At 34.2% G+C, this 22,357-nt stretch overlaps 1 protein-coding gene across 10 annotated transcripts in view; it reads right to left on the reverse strand.

Annotated features, from left to right (window-relative positions):
• The window catches only part of KIAA0825 (KIAA0825 ortholog), a 252,026-nt gene that overhangs the window by 106,889 nt on the left and 122,780 nt on the right, over positions 1-22,357 (reverse strand). For 8 of the 10 annotated variants that reach the window (XM_068667712.1, XM_068667714.1, XM_068667713.1 and 5 more), the window contains 5 exons: positions 22,053-22,286; positions 19,747-20,155; positions 15,592-15,748; positions 11,221-11,376; positions 7,159-7,253 (listed from right to left, as the gene is read on the reverse strand). In XM_068667712.1, the coding sequence (XP_068523813.1) occupies positions 7,159-7,253; positions 11,221-11,376; positions 15,592-15,748; positions 19,747-20,155; positions 22,053-22,286 (1,051 nt within the window). Of the gene's footprint in view, positions 1-35; positions 867-5,015; positions 5,559-7,158; positions 7,254-11,220; positions 11,377-15,591; positions 15,749-19,746; positions 20,156-22,052; positions 22,287-22,357 lie in introns of those variants that run through there. The other 2 variants (XM_068667709.1, XM_068667708.1) reach the window with 2 other exon arrangements.

A 22,357-nucleotide genomic window follows, 5' to 3' on the forward strand; every position in this document is an offset into this window, starting at 1 on the left:
CACCTGGTTAAGACTAATGAAAACCTCAATATGTCATTTTCTAGACAAGTCAAAAAGCATGTAAAACTAGACAAAAGATGTATTCAAGCAACATGAATGCAGTTTTGTCATAACCTGTCAATCTAAAGACTAACATAAAAAAGCTCTCTTCAGTGACATCTTCCAGTGTCAACTATTAGAATGACAATTCTGAATTCCCTCTTTGCTGCATGATGCAGGATGCATAATGGTTTCCCAATCTTTACAAAGATTTTTTTTTTTTTTGGTTAGATCCCAGAAAGATGTTTATAGTGGAAAAACAAACAAACAAAACACACCACCACCACCAACCACCACCAGTTTTTCTGGGCCAGACCATCAGTCAGCATGTTAGCTCACAAAGACCCAAATCACAGCGCTTATGCAGGTTTGAAGGTGACTACACAAGTCACAGTGCCTATTGTGCACATGTGAAATTGCCCGACTCTCCCATATTTAATCGCGTCATGATCAGAAAACTTTCTGGGAAAGATTTACTTTGTCAACTGGTTCTGGAGGAGAAGCAATTAGATCTTTGGGACTTCTCATCCTTTCTTAAGCAGTTAGCTATTTAATCAGGGTAGGCCAGGCAGGATAATGGAAGTGCATCCAGCAAGGCCATGTGAGAAAGCCAAAAAAACTGTGGGAAAGCGGTTGCTCTGGGAGAGAGGGTACAACATGGAGAAGGAAGAGTTATGACTATGAAAAGTCTGTCATCGCAGTAGCACCTACCAGTCCTTGCTAGTTGATATGTAGTATGAACAGCAAATGTCTCAAGGTCAAGACAAAGCAACATTTGTTCCCCAACTCCTTCAGCAAACTAACCAGCTTGTCACTTCCTAAGAAGACTGCAAGGTAACAAATTATACTTAAAAGAAATTGCTTAGATAAGGTGAGACACCTGCCCTTTGTTGCCAACTGGGACTGTTGCATTTTAGCTTTTGCATCTTAAAATTTACTTACAAGAGCTAGCTTCTACTCTTGGATTTGCTACAGACTAATTTCACAATGTTGAAGAAAACTTAAAAGATAACTATAGAACTAGATTTTCCATCTGTTTAACTTTGATATTATTACTTCCCCATCTACCTTTCAGGGGATTTACATGTCTCAACTCATTACAGCTAGCAAAGAAATTGAGATTCCCTGTATGGAAACCAAATTATTCTGTATTACTAGCACCTTGCTGAAAATTCCTGATCTAACAGAAACAGAAGAAAGAAACAATGGCTTGGTGGGCAAAACAGACTTTTAGTTTGTTGGCTTGTGTCTTGTAGCCTCTTCCTTTGTGGGTATAGTGAGAAAGCCTGTAGATGAAATAAGTAGCTTAGTAGTGTGTATAGTTAGGGTAATCAGTACTCAGAGTGCATTAATATGCATTCAGAGCTTACAATTCCTATGTATCTATTAAGAGTGAAAACTTGAATCAGAAAGAGAAAGAAGAACAGATAAGGCATCAAATGTGATTTTCTCCACTTCAGAATCCTTACTTAGCAACAGGATCCAAGACAGAGTTGAAAGGAAGGCAAATTGTTTGCAGATGAAAGGACGCATCTATTTTTAAGAAAAGTCAGCCAGGTCATGGGATGCCAGTCATCACATTAATTAGATAGTGGCATAAAATGTCAAAGTGTCACATTTCCAAATAATCATTTGTGATTGCAGTATACAAAAATATCTACTTATAAAGAAGATGTAGACTTTAAAAGAAACTGACGAAACATGAATTATAACACTAAATGTATATATGCATTATTACCATTAATGCGTTAACATTTACTTATTTTTTCCATCAAAACATATCAAAGAACATACAAACATGGACAAATACTACCTGATTTTAATGGGGAAAGCAAGATACAGTGGGACAACATTAGCAAAATGCCTTTTCAGTCACAGGCCAAAATAGCCAGAAGGCAATGCTTTCTACACATTTTAATGCAAACATAGCCAATATATATATATATATATATATATATATATATTTTTCCTTTTTCTATAGGCAAATTTTGAGCAATTGAAAGCATCAAGTTAGAACAAAACCTTATTGAAGAAATTTTATAGCTGTTACTTCAGGAAGAGCTGCTGAATACATACTTCCACATACCATGTAAAGCCTCATCATAAAGAATTTCCAAGTATTAAAAAGGAATTTACATTAACTGATGACTGATATATCAGTCCTTTCCTTTTTAGCATCAGTTATTGGAGAATATTGTTTTATTCATAGGATTCATCAACATGTCTGCAGAAGAGATAGACTGGTAACAAACAGAAAAGTCTGAAACATACTACATATGGGAAATCTCACCTTTCACCTCACTTTCCTGTGCAATTTGTGCTAAAGTTGTATCCATAATAGTGGATGAAGTGGCATTCAGATAGCATTTACAGAGTATCATCTTTCCTTTTGCTTAGCAATATACATTCTGTCACCAATACTTTAAAACTGCCAGGCAGGGTACTAAGCTGTTTTTGACAGATCCTTTGAGATCAGAGTGTAGTTTCATTAGTTGTATCAGAAGAAGATAAGCAGAAGGAGGATAATTCTTATGTTGACGGATCTGACATAAAACTTCTCCTTGACCAGCTTATTTATGGAAAAGAGACCTTGCCTATCCAAAAATTCAAGGAACTCTTTTTTTTTTTTTTTTTGTCTCCTCCTTTTTTGATCCAGCACCAGGATTTAAACCTTAATCTGTGCCCAACCAAGAGATGTGCAGTGAGGAATTAACACCTTTCACCTGTTTCTTCTGATTTGGTAACAGTCTGATACTGTATTTGCTAGCCTCCCATGTATATTAGAAAGCCTGTTCACATATACATCATAAGGGCATCCATTATAGTCTCACCAAGCAGGTGGTAATTACTGCAGTATTAATGGCATCACAGTTCCCCAGCAACACATCATTAATAGTTGACATGTAGCTTTAACAACAATATTGATTATCAATATCTGGCAGTGTGGATACAAAAGGTCTAGGAGCATCTGCAGTTTAGAAGAAGGCTTGACTAACACATGCAAAAGCACATTAGACATAACACTGGCATGCTCTGCCATGCAGATATGGCCTCTCTCTTGGCAACATGCCAGTAACTCCTCTTCCACCATTTGTTTCTACTACGAAGAAAATTTTCAGAGAACTTGCTACCTTATCATATGTATGGTATCTTCATTTCTCAGACTTGGGCTTCTGTACAGTTACATAAAAATCCTTCACAAGCAACAAAATGCATGCAGTTTGCTGACATTCTTTTCAATCTCAAAACTACATAATGCATTTTTCCATGTGTTGATAAACTGGATTTTAAAAGAGCATTTTCTGGATATCTAGATAATCAACAACACAATGAATATAAACATTTTCTATAAATAGTTCACCATATGGCTACCATTCTCAACAGATGGTGTCTGTGTATCCACTAGAATATACAAGAGCTATGCAGATTTTGCCCTGCAATCACTCAAAATTCTAAACAAGATTTTTTTTAACTAAATTTCAGTTTTATTAAGCATAACCAATGGTAAATAAATAAATAAGTAAATTAATAAATAAACAGCTAACTAGTGCTTGAATAGTAATGCCATAACTATATTAACAAATTAATTCATAAAAGGCGAGTAGATGGTTCTTACCAAGTATAGTCAAAAGGATTTAAAATAGAGACATTATGTACAAGATCAACTTCGACAGCACAAAATGATTTTCTTTATATTAGTATAGCACCCTAGTGCCAAGGATAGTCTTTGCCTTCCTAAACAACAGTTTCACACATAAACAGTGCCAGCCCAGTAATTTATCAGACAGAATAAGGCCAACAGCATCCTGGCTTGCAAGAGAAGCAGTGTAGCCAGCAGGGCTAGGGAAGTGATTGTCCCCCTGTACTCAGCTCTGGTGAGGCCGCACCTCGAGTACTGTGTTCAGTTTTGGGCCCCTCGCATTGAGGTGCTCGAGCAAGTCCAGAGAAGGGCAACGAAGCTGGTGAAGGCTCTGGAGAACAAGTCTTATGAGGAGTGGCTAGGGGAGCTGGGGTTTTTCAGCCTGGAGAAGAGGAGGCTAGGGGGTGACCTTATCGCTCTCTACAGGTACCTTAAAGGAGGCTGTAGTGAGGTGGGAGTTAGTTGGTCTGTTCTCCCAGGTGCCTGGTGACAGGATGAGGGGGAATGGGCTAAAGCTGCACCAGGGTTTAGGCTGGATATTAGGAAGAACTTCATTACTGAGAGGGTTGTTAGGCATTGGAATGGGCTGCCCAGGGAAGTGGCTGAGTCACCATCCCTGGAGATCTTTAAAAGATGTTTAGATGTAGTGCTCAGTGATATGGTTTAGCGTTAGGTCAGAGGTTGGACTCTGTGATCGTGGAGGTCTCTTCCAACCTAGATGATTCTGTGATTCTATGCTAAAAAGAATTCTGAAATTATAAGAATGCAGGTGTTTGTGTATATTTAGCAGCAAACACTACTACAAAGCATACATATTTTACCTAATTGTAGTAGAAAACACATTTATTAGTTTATGACAGTTTCCCTAAAGTCTATATATAAACAATTCCAGGTTTTCTGCTCTACTTTGAAAACTTGCTGCTGAACAAAATCCTTAAATGACAGGTGTCATTTAAGGTCTTCTGAACACTTTGAAGATCATAGGAATGAGTGCAATAGATTCATGCACTCATGTGTAGCCGACAGTGAGCAGTATACAACAATTCATTCTGTTTTAACCAGTCCTAAAAGTCTTTTACTTTCCCCTAACCACCAACCAATTAATTTGCTTACCACTTGCTGGCTCTGGGACAATGCTCCCATAACCCCCTCCCACCTAACTCAGTCATTAACTAGGTTAGAGGAGCATTTCCCTTGTAAATGAGTCCCCTAAGCATTTTAAAACTTTTTCCCTTCCCCTCCCCCCCCCCCCCAAAAAAAAAAAAAAAAGAGTGAAAGCAGAACATACCTATTTTGCTTCATATACATCAGACAGTATTTTTCTTTAAACATATAAATAAATAGACTTCAGTGTAAAGATAGAATAGAACAGGTAAAATATTCAATAGAACAAGAAAAAATATTTTTATCTGCACAGAAATAACTGATAAGAGAAAGATTTAGAGTGTGTTAAAGAAATGAGTGCTTATACTTTTAAGTTACAGCCCTTGGTTTTGATGACCTCATCTTAGCAGGCAAATAGTAAAAACACAATGGAGGAGGGCAATGCAAGCAGGAGGTCAAAATAAGGATCACGCAAAGTGAGTACGTGATTAAGACCTAAGCACAAGTAAGGCTGAGATTTATGAAGTTTTAGGAAGGAGCATGAAGCATCATGTAAAGATAGGGCTTACTTGAGTCATTGTAAGGCTTGCTGGAGTAACCACCAGACCAGCAAGAATTGGTCTAGCTAGCTGAAAACACAAACAGAAATACTTTCTCTAGGCTAAAATTTGAGTCATTTAAGGACAAGCTGGGTTGGAGATGCTGGTCACTGTGGGAGCTACTGGGATTAGCAATTCTGCTTAATGCTCACAATGGGTTTAGATGATCTGTTGGTCTGTAAAATAGAGAGGAGAGGTTTGAATAATAAATCCATTAGATAATCATTAATGTCTTGCATAATGTCACTTCAAGATGAGAATTTTCATATCATGTAGAAGGGCAGTGAATGGAGACATTTTCAAATTAGGAAGGATGACAAAAATTAGGGCAGTTATTGAAGGGAAAAAAGAGATGCAATAGATGATGTGATAAAAGCATGTAATACAGAGGACAGAGAAGGTATATACACGGCTTCTTTTTAAACTTTGTACAGGGATCAAAATGAAAATTAAATGTGTTTAAAGACACTGGAGAAGAAGTGACCACAGAAAATGTTCCCTTTGCAAAACACGTCTCTCATTTGTCTCATATGACATCAACACAAAGGGAAGTATCAGAACCATCTGGAGTCTAAGACTATTAAACTCTCCTTTAAAAGGACAAACTTTTTTAGTTTACTTCATTTTTAAATGAAGGACAGGAGTTACTAACCAGCAGGAGAATTATCAAATTAAAGAAGTAGAGCTGAATTGTCTCTGCCATAAAAATGACACTACTGGTACAGACCAAGATCTCCACATAATCCTATATTCTGCTTGGTTCTGGGTAGTAGAGGACATCAAGAGGAGAACTGACTGGCAAAATGGAGAACGCATTTTTGCCAGCATAACTTTCTATGCATTTGTACTGAAATTTTGGAAAATAACTATTTAAGTAAGAGAAAAATTCATCATAGCAAAACTAAGATGAATGGAAATAAACTGCAAAAATATTTTACATATAAAATGAGGGCGGACTTAAGTGTGTAGGACATTAATTGTTAGTGATAAATTAAGAATGTGACAAAAACAAATATTTTTGACATGCAAGTAATATACTTTTGAAATCATCAGCAGTTTCTAAAACAGTTCACTTTAAAAGGCAAGTGATACAACCATAATAGATATTACCCTTGCAGGGTTTCAGAATTATGAAAAGAGCATTAAACTTTTTGGTTCACAACATATGTTTTCCAGTTCTTACAAGGCTATGTAAGAAGTATTTTATAAAATACACCCATTTTTTCCACCTGTAATTTTTGGAATTTTAAAAATTGCTCTTTCCAAATTTAACAAGTATAACCTCAATTTAATATCTCCTTAGTTGGTAAATAGATATAAATTTTAGAAGTAAAACACTGTTAACGTAAGTTTCATTAGTTAAAACCTATTAAAAAAATACTTCATATTTCTAGCTATATTTTTCATGCTCCTAGATGAATGTAAGACTCATTACAATTTGAACAAACATCCCCAAAGTTCTCTGCTGAAATCTCCATTGGCTGTATAGTTCTAGCAAAGTTAACAATTACTTATTTCTTTTCAAACCACAGTTTATGGACAATATCAACATAGATTGATGTCTAAGCCAGAAAAAACTACGTCTTCAAAACAGGAATTCATCTTTGCATGAATCAAATACACAAAGACAATAAGTAACTCAACTTAAAAACTGCATATTTAAAAATAAATATATAATTTATTTTATATAGTTCACCAGAAAATTATATATTCACTGACCATTTTAAAGTAAGGCAGACAAGTGGAAAGCACAGTTAATTGCCAGAATCCCCTTACCTGTGTGCCAGCAGCACCCTGAAGGTCATCTGCTTCAGTCCCAAATAATTTGGCAGGAAATTTGACCAATCCCAGTTCCATTCAGTAATGGTTGACTGTTGATACATGGCAAGAAGCTATTGTTAGTTATTAATCAGTGTTAATATCATCAGCAAATTAAAGCTCCAGCTGTGATATACTAACCAAGAAGGAGGGGGGTCTAGAACAAGGACTTAGACAGATGATATCAATCATGTCCACAGGAGAAGGTTTTTATTCCAATACGACAGCAATTAATTTATAAATCCATTTGGGAATGTAACCATTATTTATAAAAAGATAAATCAATTTTTTGAACCGTTATTCTTCCAACTGTTAATGGCATTCTGCCCAACCACTTTGTCTGAGAGCTTGACTCTTTGTTTAGAAAGCAAAATAATTGTCAACTTTTTATGTAACAGAAATTTTTATTTTCTGCCATCAGCAAAAAGTTTGTCATGAAAAACTTAGCATAGTTGGAATTCAAGATGTAACCTGTATCTTAATTACAGTGATGGTTTACTTGTTTATTTTTTTGCAAGACACTCCAGTCACCAGATGGTTATTATAAACAGCAGTAAGTCTAGACAATATGAAATAATACAACTCTATGCTGCTTATTTAATAAATAAAAGCAACATAAAATAAGGGTGGGCAGACAAAAGACCACGCACCACATTCTTAGATTTGTAAAATAACTGCTTTGTAATAGTAATTTTCATTGTCAGTACTGGTCAACTAGTGATTACAATTCAACATTCTTTGGAGGGAATCATTAAAAAAATTATTATTGTAACAGTAAAATACCACTCAGTTAAAAAAAAAATAAAAATAGATGAGTTAGTCATAGCAATGGAAATATATCTAAATAGGAAGACTGAAGCGTGTCATGCAGTATATATATTCCTTCTTATAGACATCACTTGGTTGTTCTGGGAGAGCTGGATCAGTGCAATCCCTTCCAGGTAGTCCTTCCCTTTCCTTCCACCTTTAGTTATTCTCTTCCTTCTTTTCATTTTCTTACTAATTTCCGTCTCTGGGATGCACTTAAAATTAACATAGAAGAAGAAAGGTGAAATACAGGAGATAAGGGGAGCTAAAGAAGGAATAACAAAGTAAAAGTGGAAGGTACACAAACAAAAAAAAAAGAAGCAGTGAACATCTAATAAACAAGAAATAAGGAAAAAATTCAACTGAAAGAACAATAGGAAAATAGAGAGGAAAAAACAGGCAACTGTTCAATACTCTGAAATGAGTTAGAAATTAGTAAATACAGAGGAAATACTTGTAAAATCAAGCAAGATAAAAAGGAGAAGCTGAACTGCCAGTAGTGGCAACAAGGAAAATTTACTAGTCTAACAGATAAAATTCAGTCCACCAGGCTGACCAATTCTGTGAAAATAAATAAATAAATAAATAAATAAATAAATAAATAAATAAGTAAAAAGGAAAAGAAAGCAACAACAAGAACTACACATGCAGAATACCTCCATACTTCAAGAAAGGGAAAATAAATATATATGTATATATTTATATTTATTAAATATTTTTCTTCATTGATACTGTTGAGACATTGCACAGCCTGGACTTAATCTTATTAGACAATAGAGCAGCAGCACTGGCAGAGACTGAAGTGTCAGGACAAATTGATAAAATCAAGAGCAACAAGTTACTAGGAACAGATGGTGATTATTCAAGATTTTTTGCAGGAATGTAAGAATGAAATAGCTGAATTGTTAACAGAAATGACATACTTCATAGAATCATCTACTGAACCGAGGGTAAGAAGGTAAAAAACATTACATATCTTTAACAAAAATCATAGAGTTGATCTCAAAATATCAGTTTGGTGGCCTTTGTTTCAGGAGCAGTAAAACTCATAGAAATTATGATTAGATAACTTGCCAAAGACAGCACAGTGGGGATTAATTAGCAAAACAGAACGGAAAAATCAACCACCCTAATGTATTGCAAAAACTGATCAAAAAACAATATATGATGTGTCTGCTATAACTTACCTTTCAGTTATTATTTCAGGAATTATTTCTGAAATAATTCCATCTAAACAATCCTCTACTGAGGAAGCTAAGAACACGTCTACAGTTATAATATAGCATAACATAATACAAACATTCTCTGGCTAGCTTGCAGGACTCAATAAGCAGCATTGTCTATTCGTTTAGCCCCTCTTAGAGAGAAGTTTTTAAATACAATACAAAATTAACCCATCAGTAAACAGCGTTGTGAAACCAGGATCACAATGGGCTTATTTTGACTTAGAATTTATTAAGAAACAAATGTTAGTTCCTGTATTGAAAACACATCTGGCTACATTAGATTTAAAGAAAAATAAAAAAATTAATAATGGATTATAAACTCTTCAGATTCATGGCAGTTGTCAACTACTAAGGATGAATGCAAGAAAAAGATATATCCCATAAGAATAATTGTTCTTTTGCAGTGCTCTGGCATCTTCTGACAGTCCTCTAGGTTAGCAAATAGTCTGCAAGAGACCAGACACTGATCTACACGGATCACTATTTAATAAATAGCAGGTCCCACATCAGTAAATAAAAGTGTAATTTGTATTGAAGGGGAGAAATCTTTAATAATATTATTAAGTTCAGCAAATATGTCTGTCATTATGAACAACAGGGGTAGCACACGATACTTTTAGCTTTGTGATCTACTGCATTGTGTTTTTTTTTTTCCCCTTAATTCTAAGATATTCTTCCATATTCTGATAATTCCATATTCCATATTCTGACTTTATGCCAAAAGTTTACAGAATACAAAGTGATTTAATATCAACTATCCATTGTCATCTATTGATTAATAGAGCACTACAAACCCATCATATAGCAGAAGAATTCTGCCCTGAGTTGTCACTACTTGAAGGTCTTATTCTACTATACTATTAATGAATTGAGGCACGTAAACTGTTTTCTGCATTTCAAATTGAATCTGTACGCCCTTAGGTTCTGTCAAGTGAGTATATACAAAAAGAGACCAGTGGAAGGAAAAAAAGACACTTTAAAACATGTTTTTCTGGAATGAGAAGCCATGTGAAATTGATATTAATCTCCTTTTTCGGGACATTAGCATTTTGATTGTAACATGACAATGATTAAGTATTGATTAAACAAGTAGGAAAAAAAAAAAAGAAAAAAAAAACAGGTATATTTTACAGCAATACAACTGGTGAAATAGACCAAAATGTTCACAACTGAGAATGCAGATGATACAAATTAAAAACAGAGTTGTACTGAAGAATAGTGTCTTTCAATCAAAAGTCTGTAAAGTGAATTTCATGCAACTTTAATGCCATTCTTTTTTAAATGTTTGAAATTGTAGGGGAACAATCAAAACTGTAGATGATGAATTAGGAAGTCAAGAAACCATGGTGTAAGATTTTGTAGGTGTCCAAGTCCAATCAAATACAATTCATTTTGTGGAATGAATTAGTCATGTGGCTCCCTGGCATAGGTTTATGCAAGTAGATATATTCTATATGTTTGTTATGATACCAGGAAAGTGACACAGAAATGCATGCTTTCATTTCTCCCCCCTCCGGCACTTACTCTCACTTCTCTGTATTTCCAAAGTTTACGTTACTGTTCAACATTTCTGTGAAAGCCTCATCAGGTAAGACTCTAAATATGCACTTGGAGATTTGCCATGATTTTTCAAAGGACTAAGACTAGCCTCATCTACCATTACACAGATGTAGTACATGTCATTGCTACTAATAGGTTTTCCTTCACTATACTGAACTAACACAGAAAGTCTAACTAAATGCAAATTGCTCTTATATGCAATAATTCTGATAAAAGAAAAGGACAATAATGGCTTTTTGAACACCATGATATTGTAGAGAGTGCCCTCATTAAAATCCTGAGTAATAATATTCCTTTGCACTTCATCAAAAGTGAACTCATGTAATTAATTCTTTTTTCATAATTTCAGTCTCTGTCATTATCATGATCATAATAAGATTGACAAGTAAAAATTATACTATAACCAAGGTTTCAGATTTTCACAAACCTGATTGAACACTTTTGCACAAGATTGGCTGTACACCTGGAAAGGATTGAAGACAGCCTGCTCTTCTCTGCCCTTCAGTGTCAAAGGCAGGCATTGATTGGAGGTAACACTCTCTTCAGAGTAATTCTCACAAGACAGCTGCTCTTTCAAATATTCCTTTTAAGGAGAGAAAAAAAAAAAAAAAAAAAAAAAGGAATTACATGCCACCTAGCCTTTTAACTGAAATTTCCCAAATTTCAGGCATAACTTTACTGTGTGCTTCCTAATGCTAAAGGGGAAAATAAAATATCTCTCTCAAAATAGAGACCTTTTCAAGAGTAATATCACCCTACAACAATAAATAGCTCCTATGAATATTGAACTGAAGCAAATCAGAATAATCAGGTACTGTTTTGAATTTATCATCAGTGATGTTTAACAGTTCTCATTTAAGATATGCATTAGGTCTATGTGGTAGTGAAAAACAAATGTTTTCTATGAGCTGTTCTAATGTATATAATCTCTTTTATATGATAAAGTATACAGGCATATTTGTTTTTTAGGCAGCATTACATAGTCACTACATGACTATAAAATCTGTTGTTTAAACACAGGAAATAAATACCCTACCCCTCTTCAAAACTATTTTTAATTATTTAAGCATTTGAAGACTAGAACTCATTTGCGATTTACACTGTAGTTTCTAAAATTGCCATGTAACAGACACATGATTATTTTGGCCACAATCTTTTCTGTTTTCACTTCTTAAACTACTATGTAAATAAATCATCATTGCATGCCAATAAAGCGTTTTGATTAAATAGAACCATTTTACGAAGAGCTAGATAATGAAACACTTACAGATCTATTTGCTGGAAGGACTATTGTGATTAAACAGTTTATTGTTATTAAAATGAAGTCCATAATAATATGATTGCCATAACATTGAGCTCACTCAAGGTGAGTCTTTATTAAGATGGGTAGATGCAAGTGTTCCTCTTACTTTGCAGTAATATTGGGTTAATAAAAATAAAATAAAATCAGACTCAAATGAGGGAGTGTGTAAACTACATTACATGACATTGTACTTCTAAGTTGGTCCTTCTAAAACAATAATTTCACTGTCACTTTAAACTGATTCAGATGTGGCCTGGCCTGAAAGGCATGAATTTCCTCCCAATTTGGATTGTGGTTGTTTCTCCCTTTCTCCCTTGCGTTGGCACTAGCATATGTTGTGAAATCAGCAAAAAAAAAAAACAACAAAAGTTTTCAGCCATATGAGAAAGTCACACAATTTCTAGTACTAGTGCAAAGGAGGCCCTAAGAGTTGCAAAACACAAAGGGAAGAGACAGAGTAGGACTGTCAATTGGCTGCAACCTGTAGACAGGACTGCTTAAACAATCACAAAATCATCCTAGTGTATTTTTTTTTTCTTAAATAGAACTCATTGCTTTTTCAGTTTAAACCAACAGTGTAATACAGCTGTCAAAACATACCATAAGTCTTCTACCTATATTTTCTCAGCATTGTGTTTTGGTTTTCGCTCCCCTCCCCTTTTTCTCCATTCATCAATTGCTTCATGCCATAGCAAAGATTTTGAAGTCATAACGAGGGGTTTATTAAATAATAAATATCTTAAATAAAGATATTTCTACACATGTACTTTTTTTTTTTTTTTTTTTTTTTTTTTTTAAATGTAGCACCTTACATGCACAGATTTTCTCAAAACCTGTAGGTAGCCCTAAAGCAACCCAACTATCTGGGCATCTCAGCTCCAGAAGAAACAGAATCTGTTGTTTTTTCAGAAGATATATTAGAACTCACTGTTCATGCTTGCAAGGGTTTTGAGCATTGGAAGTGGTATACAGCTCAATTCCCATTACAGGTGTTTTCCTGTCTTTGGAATACCGTGGATTCGACACAGAGACTTAATCAACAGTGATATATGTATTACTTTGAGGACTCCTTTAGTATGGTACATTTTGTAGAGTCAGAAAGGGTAATGTTTCAGAAATGTGTTAATAGATAGAAGAGAAATCATGACTGTAAATATGTGAGCTCTATCTTTACTACCAATGACTGGTCATGAAACAAAGCAGACAGAGTATTTGTGAGCTTGACAGCTCAGGTGGGTTGTTTTCTCTTTGGTAGCAATTAGTGAAAATTACTTTAAAAATAATTATTCTTCTTGATAAATACATGAAGGACTGTTGAATGTTCTGAGTTCTACAGTATCTGTAATAGGGCTTTATCACATTGTAGCTCTGTTTCCAAACATAGCTTGTAAGAATCTATATCCCTTTTCCCCTGACTTTCTTAAGAAAATTATTGAGAGCCAAGATTTTCCATCTCATCATTTTGTTCTCTATTCACTTGCAGTTATTAATCGCTGTAGCATAAAGATCTCCAAACTAATTTTAAGAATGTGACGCCTTGACAGTCCAAGGAGTCTACAAAGAAAAGCACGGACCTTCAAATAGAAATCAAGTCTGTTTAATGTGCCTGACTACCAAAAAAAATAATCTAAATTATGAAAAATAATATTGAAAAATGCATTACCGTTATGCCACACTAAGCATTAAAATGTTTTATAATGGTTTCAAAGCCAAGTTGAAGTAGTGTTCATAAGTCCTTCTGTGCAGTCAAGCTGGTCACAATTTTATTATTTTTTTTTTTCTTTCTTAAACAAGACAGGTTTTCTCCACTGAAAAATGTTCTTTTTTTTTTAATGAAGCTCATACTATCTGCACAAATTCAAGGAGAGACACCTGGGATGTGGAAAGACAGACTGAAGTCCCTCTTCCACCTAGTTCTCTCAGCTTCTTACATCCTATCGGAGCTGCTCCACTTTGTATAAATAACTGAATACTCATAGGAGTGAGATCTTGAATCAGGGTTTCCAGAACCTGATATGGGCATTCTACTCCTTCAGCTAGAATACAATTCTATTTCTGACCCTAGAAGTTACAGAATGGATTATTACAGCAATTTCTACAAAGCAAAACAACTCCATCAAGGGAAAACGACAAAGTTCTATGCTGATAGCTAATGGTCTAGCGGTTTGGGCATTTAGTTTGGATACAAATTCTAAACCAAGAAGAATAAAGAGTTGAGCCTGCATATACGGTCCCTTAGGTGACTGCCCTAGCTACCGTATTATATGTTATTTTAGGAGGTCTTGCTCATCATCTTTTCTTCAGTTCATTATACGAAGAGTAATCCTGAATGTACTCCAGGTGAAAAGGTTTTGTTTGAATTGTATTACAGTAATAATTTTCACTTCACTTCCTGAACCATTTAATTGTTTGAGATGAAACTTGAAAAGATTCTGTATTGTATTAATATTAGGTTGCCATCTCTACATACATGCTTACATTGCTTCTAAAAGTTCCAAATGCAGATGGATAAAGGTTGCTTGTAAGCCTGTACTTAGGAGCTAAACAGTTGATCTGATTTTCAGAAGCAAACTGCCTGCATGAAGCTGTTCTTTATTGCCTTCATATAGACATAGCTGCCTAATTGTTTTTTGCTATCTTCTTTTTTTTTTTTTTTCTAAGCAAAATCTTGGCCTGTGCCTATATTTGCATTATTTTGCATTTAATTATAAACACTTCGGTATAGTTGCAATGATCTTAACAGCACCTGCTTATGCATTCAAGGAATAGTAATTTAGTAATTAAAGCTAATAAACAGAACTTTCTTAATTAAGCTGTGTAGATCTGTTATCATACAATTTAAGCAAACCTGCATTTACTTCAGTGTATAAAATAAGAATGCTTTTGGTAACTTGCAGCAATTTAGTACAGCCTTAGAAATAATGATATAATTCTTTTACCTTACCGAAATTCCATGTGCAGCAAATAAATGTGAGTTTGTTTACTATAATTTCAAAGCACTTTAACTGAACAGTTATCTATATTAAGTAAGATTTTCATTTGGATGCGTTTACTTCCTCAGTACAGCTGTGGGATTTGTTTGTTTTTTAAATCAGAAGAATTGATTTACCACATTTAATTTTACTTCCTGTAACAGTCAATTTTTCAATAGCCTTGCTATTGTGGTGTGTCTTTGTTTTTTTTCTTTTCCTTTTTTAAACTGTGCTTAAGCTCCTAAAATGTATCTATGGTCTACAGTACAAATCTAAAGGAAGTTTATGTGCCATAATACAGTTTAAGTACATAAATAAAATCTACATTGTTTCCCCATAAAGTAATCTCTTCTGTACAAATGCAGAAAAGCCTGAACTGAATGGATTCTATTACAATACAATATAGGATTTCATATTGACTTTAAGAAGCATTATCACCTCCTTGACTAACCCTTAGCTGCCAGCAGACGCTGCCTCAGGCCAGTACACACCTAATTGCTCGGTAAAAAGGCCGTTTCCCTACCTCATTGAGCCGGATGATGTGATAAATTTGCCTCAGGTACTCGCTGCCACCTGGTTTGTGGCAGATATCCAGGACCATCATGTTTATTTTCTGCTCAGTGAATCCAAGTGCAATGCCTTCTTCCTCTAACGGTGCACCTTCTACTGCAACCGAGCCACTGGAACATGAAAAATTAAAAAATATTCTTAAACTACTAAAAATCAAAATATTGATACAAAGTCAGATGAAAACACGTGTAAAATCCTTAAACATTTGGCTTGCACAGCACAAATGTTGCTGTATACATTACTGAAACCTTCACACTAAAAAAAATGCTAAACAATTAAAAGGTTATTAAAGATAACATTTTAGTATTACACGAATTTTACCGATTTTTATCAGAAAGACCGAGAACTTAAAACATTCTTTACTGTAAGGACATACAAGGAGCAAATATTTTTTTATTTTCTTTTCCACTATAGAAGTATCTTTGCCATTCCCAGTAGCATTTGCATTCGATCTTTTGTACATTTTTCTTTGCCTGTCGCTGCACATATTAAAGCCTAATTAACATGTCAGAAAGGTAGCCATTACTCTAAGTATAGGTTAGAAATTTTAAAATGAAGTCTTTTTCTTTCCACTGGTATGCTGGTAACCATTTCAAAGGTACCTATTTGCCACTTGTTGCACTTTTTGCCCTGTACTTTTCCTTTTTTTCCCCCTTCTTAATAATGTTAGTGTCCAACTGCTAAAAAAGGAGAGGAAAAAAAAATAAATGAAGGTGACAGGTCAAAACGCCTCAAAAAAGTGGACATTCAGAACTCTGACCATTATCAGACTGCTGTCTGGATAAAAACATAAGTTACCAGCTCTGTAGTTGCTTAATATTGTAGACTGGCAAAGTATTAATAATAATAATAAAAAGTACTAAAATTCTTTCCTCCAATTTTTGAGCTGCAACACAAATGTATGTTGGTATCCAGACACGTCAAGAACTTGAAAGACCAACTGAAAATATTATGTATTCTCCAATCTTTATTTTGATTAATTTAAAGTCTACAAAATAAGCACTCTGACTAACACCCCCCCAATCCCTCATCCCCAATGTTTTACATTTTAGAAGTGAAAAAATACAAATACTTTGGTATTGTCAGCTGTAAGTTGCAGTTTACTGTTGAAAATGTGCTGTGATTACCAAGTTAGTTGTGCTGAAAGTTGCTGTTTGACCTGAAGGCTCACTTAAATGCTGCACAGCTGCTGGACATTAAAGCTGATATTGCTTCCACATGCAGCTTCAGAACTTCCTACAGAGCAAATAGTTTCAAAATATAAACTATAATTTTGTTCTTTGCTGAATGGAAGTAAGGAATACTCTGTTATTATGGTTTATTTTACACAAAAGCTTCAAAGACATCGATCTTTAAACTTAAAGTACGCTTAAGGCTGATGTTTCAATGTCACATATAGATATAACCTGAATTTCTTGTCAACTTCTTAGCGATTGACATTGAAAAAGTTGAGGACCTCTGACAAAGGAGTCTATCAGTGTCAGCACCCAAATTTTATCCTTTCCTGTCCGTCAGTGTGCAGGTGAAGCAGATGATTGGATTCAGTCAGTGCTATGATTAATGAGTTCCTCTCTGGATTTGGGACTGCCTATCAATCATGTCATTAGGAAGAATGTGCCCTGAAAGAGGCAGACCTCAGCCAAGGAATAACTGCATTCATCTTAATCTGTATATGCACCCAGCCAGCCAAGTCAGGGTCACCATGATGAAAAACAATAATCTTCAACTCGACAAATTACTTTCCAAAGACAGACATTTCTTTTCTTTCTGGGCAGTGTGCTCTTTCAGAACCTAACGTGACTGTTTACAGCTCTGGTGCTACTATAAAGTGAAGGTTATTTTAATGAATAGTAATGTTTTCATGCAGTACACAAGACAGGCAATGCATAGAACAATCTTTCACTGCAATTGTTTTTCCTTAAAAAGTAAGTTGAATTTGTATGCCATAATGCAATAACCTATATAATATTCACACTTTTTGTGAAGCCAATTTCTGATAACAATAATGTAACATAAAATTATGCAAGACTTGCTTATAAAAGTCTGGTGCACATCAAAGTTGTTTTCCACAGCTGGGTCTGTGAATCACACATACATTTTTGGATTTCATTGTTTTTATTTTTCTTCCACACACTGTATATATTAAAAATCTATAAACATGTATGAATATACATAAAAATGCATGTGCATAAATTTATCCACTAAATGACTGAATTATAAAAGGTTATACAGAATGTATTTTTATACTGAATATAACCATTCTGATTTCAAACAAATCACATAAACATCACAATACATGTAGTGTCCTTGAAAAAATCTGCCTTTAGTTCAGTGGTTACACAACCATTACCTAGTTTAAATATTTCAATTTCAGCTTTAATATATTAGTTTTACAATTCACATTTATAACAATATTTTATCTCTACACTGCATATCTCAGCTACCTAATAAATACATTTTTCTCCTAGTAATTGACCGTTGATACTTGTATACAAAATATAAAAATAACATTTATTCTATACTCCTATTGTAGAAATCCCACTGAAGTCAGAAAACAGTTTCCTAGCTGCATCATATATCTACTCACTTGGGAGAGTTAAGTAATGCATTGTTCAGTTTCTTAAGCTTACTGTTAGAAACCCTGATCACAAACTGGTTCTCAATTTGGAAGACACTATAGACATACAGAAAACATTTTTTCCACAGCGTGATACCTGTTATGAATAATATATTTTGCATTTTTCTGATATGTTAGAAAATTGATAGTACTTAAAAATTCTCACCTTCAGCAGACTTGCAAATACTAAAGCTTTAGCTCTTAGAAAGTATCGCAATATTTGTCTTACACTGCATTTATACTATTTTTAAAAACACCTGTTCTATTGGTAAATTAGGAATTCTGTTAGGATGCTCTCCTAATCTAATCTAAAGCATCTATACATTTTGTGCATCTTAGTTTTTTTGGTTTTGTTCCATGATTGTTTCAGTGGCTGGCATCTGTCTTCAATCCTCTAATCACTGGATTAGAACTTGTAAATTAGTATTAAATGGAAATGTAAAAGATCACAAAGGTCAATGTCAATGAGCATTTGTGTGATACTGTTGCCATTTAATACTACTCTTGTTGCCTGACTACTTGCAGGAATGGGATCCTGTGCCTTAAAGTGTTGCATGAAAGCCTCTTCATTAATAGCAGTGATTCTTACCTACAATCACTATATTGTTTATTTATGCTTATATTACTGTAAGGATGGTAATGTCTGGAACCTTCAAGAATATTAATGGAAATAAAACCACACAAACACATGAAAAACAACAACAACAAAAATAAACAAAACACAACAACAAAAAAACACCCTTACTTTCAGTGTAGCCAACTGTTTAATTCACTGAGTCCTGTCACTCCAATAAATCTAATATTGGGAAGTTGACAAATAGTGTTTTTACAGAGTGGAACACAACTTCAACATTAGAACAGGACTATGAACATGCTAACATGTACAGAAATTCTTGAAAAACCATTATAAGGATTTAAAAACTTGGACCTAAATGTCAAATCTACAGGGAAAAGTTGCTATTTCCTCAGAAAGCACAGCAGGGTACTTTCTTGTCCTGTTTTCATATATGCTACTTGCCCCCTGGGTTAGTTATGTTTTAAAAGGAAATATGCTTACTTTTTAATCTCAGATGAACATGGAAAGCCTTTTATAGTCCTTCTTAATTTAATCACTATAGCAAAACTCATTTATAAATGCATTGTGGTGCCCTCTAGTCAGTGTACCTGTTCATGTTCTGAAAGATATATTGACTAAATTATCTACCTTTTTGGATCATCATGAATATGTGAAAAAATATGAAACAAAACATGAAACAAACTATGTAACATTCTAAGGACCATAAAAAGACTTTGGAAACAACAGTTTCAGACACGCAATTCACTTGCAAAAACATACTATGATGCCATCAATATTAAGAACAAGTCTATTTCATATAACACAATATCATTAATTATCTAAATATTTTTTAGTTGAACAACAGCCATAAACATATAATTAATTCAGTAAGTTAAAGAATAAACAATAGCATTTGGAAAGTACTACATTCTTACCAGTCTGTGCTCAATTTTCTTGCCTTCAGCAACTGGCTTTCGATCCAGTTTGGTCTTTGCTGTTCAATGCTCTGTATAACCTTCTGGGTCACTTGTTTAGGACCACTTTTCTGTTTTCCCATAATACTTTCTAAGCACACACGAATTAAACTGAGTTTTTCTTTGCTCCATCTGTCAAGCGTTGCACCTGTTAAAAGTTCTGCAGTATTTCCATCCTCAAATATCCGACATATAATTACAATCAAGTTCCAGACAAGCAGACCAGCTTTCTTCAATTCAGCAAAGTTTCTTGACATTTTTCTCTCAGCCAGAAAAAAGAAGTACTTAATTGGGGGAGGCAAACATGCAATCACTGTAGGTAACTTGCTGATTACAATAGATACTGCCTGAGCTGCAAGCCTTGTGAAGCCTTAAAAAAAAGAAAGAAAAGAAATATGATTAACATTAACATTCTAGTTCTATCACAGCAAGCTTCTGAATGTTGTATAATTTCTAACTTTCTTTTGTACTGAAAATGGGTATAGAACGTACGTACTCAACACTGTAGCTTGACTTGTATTATGCTTCCTCTATATAAATCCCCCAAAATCTAAACAATAACACAAATTAGAGAACCTACAAAATCTAGAATTCACACTGTGACTCTGTTAACAATTAATCTTACTGTGCACAGTTATTCCAGGACAAATTAAGAACACCCTGGTATTCTGAATGGTAAAAAAAGTTGCCTTCAAAATTGTAGTGCAATATTTTTTTCAAGAGTTGAGCATTGTACTGAATGTATCAGGATACTGCATACGTTTATAATCTTGTTTTCTATCAGTCCTTTTTTATATTCAAACCTACAAAATTTCAGTTTATCAGCTTAAATAAAAGAAGCACGCACTACATAGCACACCATTTTAAGTACTACAGATATTAACAATAAGCATAAAAACAACTACAGAAAATATGCTGTTGAAAAACCAAAGGCATATCTAAAATGAAACAAATGAACCAAAAGGTAAGCTACAATGCAGATTCATGTGTGGATTAAAAACAACAACAAACAAACAAAAAAAAATGACAAGAAGAAGAAAACAAAAAGCAAACAAATCAAGAAAAAATTCATCCCTTTCACTTCCAGTCTTAACTCATTTAAAAAAAAGGAAAAAAAAAAAAAAAAAAAAAAAAAAAAAGAATAGAAAAGAGAAGGTAGATTTGCTCAAAAATGTAAGCCTTACTTCTCATCTAGTCATATCAGACCAGGCTTATCAGACCAGCCTGAAATAGTCATAGAAGTTCTGACATAAAGTTCATTTGTTAGAATGCCATGAGACACAGTGAGAACACTACTGCAAAAATGTGTATCAAGATGCTGAAGAAAAGATATATGGAAAGAATAGACTTATGGCCCAACACTCTGAAGCAGGCTTTCCCACAATCTACAATTCCAAACCTTTATGCAAAAATATACTACAGTGATTCTTATTGTACTAAAAATAATCAGGTGGCAATAAATTTCTGGTGAAATTCCACAAGTTAGCCTTTTGAAATGATGGAGGGCTTAGGCACTTAACAAAAGCATCTTTAAACCTTTGAAAAATATCCTGTTATATACATTATTTATCTTTCTTCAGTCAATTTTTCAAAAGTCAAGCACCACGGAATTCAGCACCAGTTTTAGTGCTATGCAAGAATACATTGTTGTGTGAGGTTGAGACGAAAAAATAGGTATAATTTCAGTCAACACTATATACCTACATTTAAACCGTACAGATTGAAAAGTTGATAACTGTGAGAAGTTATTGCCATTAAGGCAAGAGCATAGATATTATGCTTTAAACTCCCGTGAATCCCTCCTTACAACTGCCAGACACTAAAAATAAATAAATACATACATACATACATACATTTAAATGGTATTATTAGTAGTAGTACTACAGTACTGATTATTTTAAAAAGCTTGTTGGTGTATGCAAGGTATAAGCCTTAAGTAAAAAATAAACAAACAAACAAGCTGAATTTTAGTGCTAAACACTTAAAAAACAAACAATCAAACAACAAAGCAAACAGCCTCCCCCCTCAAAAAAAAAAAAAAAAAAAAAAAAAACACAAAAACCAAAAACCCAACACCAGTAAAAAACAACAACAACAACAAAACAATCAAATAAAAACAATCAACAGGATGTTTGGAATCTGTTTTCCTTAAGGTTATATGGCAACACTCATGAAGTCTAAATATTTAATTTTAATATATACACATTAAAGGGTTAACAAGCCTTTTTAACAAGACAAATTTATGTGAGAGTGTAAATGTCACCCACATTTCCCAGACTCCTTTCTCTTCATTTCCCGAGGTGTATAATTCCATTCCTTTGGAACCGTTTTCAGTAAACTTTCAGGAACTATTTGCTTGTGCTGATATGTTCCATAGTTTTCTGTTGCCTCCCATGAATGCATCAAAGAAATTATCTGCTTCACTATACCCTTGACTGAATTAATCAAAGTCAACTTCAAGCATCTGATAACCTCTGGCTCCAACTCGCCACAACTGGAAACTTCAGAAGAAAGAGTTATTAAATATTCAGTGAGTGTACAGTCATTTGTTCAAATCTGTTTCAGAAAGAAG

The sequence above is a fragment of the Anas acuta genome, chromosome Z, assembly GCF_963932015.1.
Source record: "Anas acuta chromosome Z, bAnaAcu1.1, whole genome shotgun sequence".
NCBI lineage: Eukaryota > Metazoa > Chordata > Aves > Anseriformes > Anatidae > Anas > Anas acuta.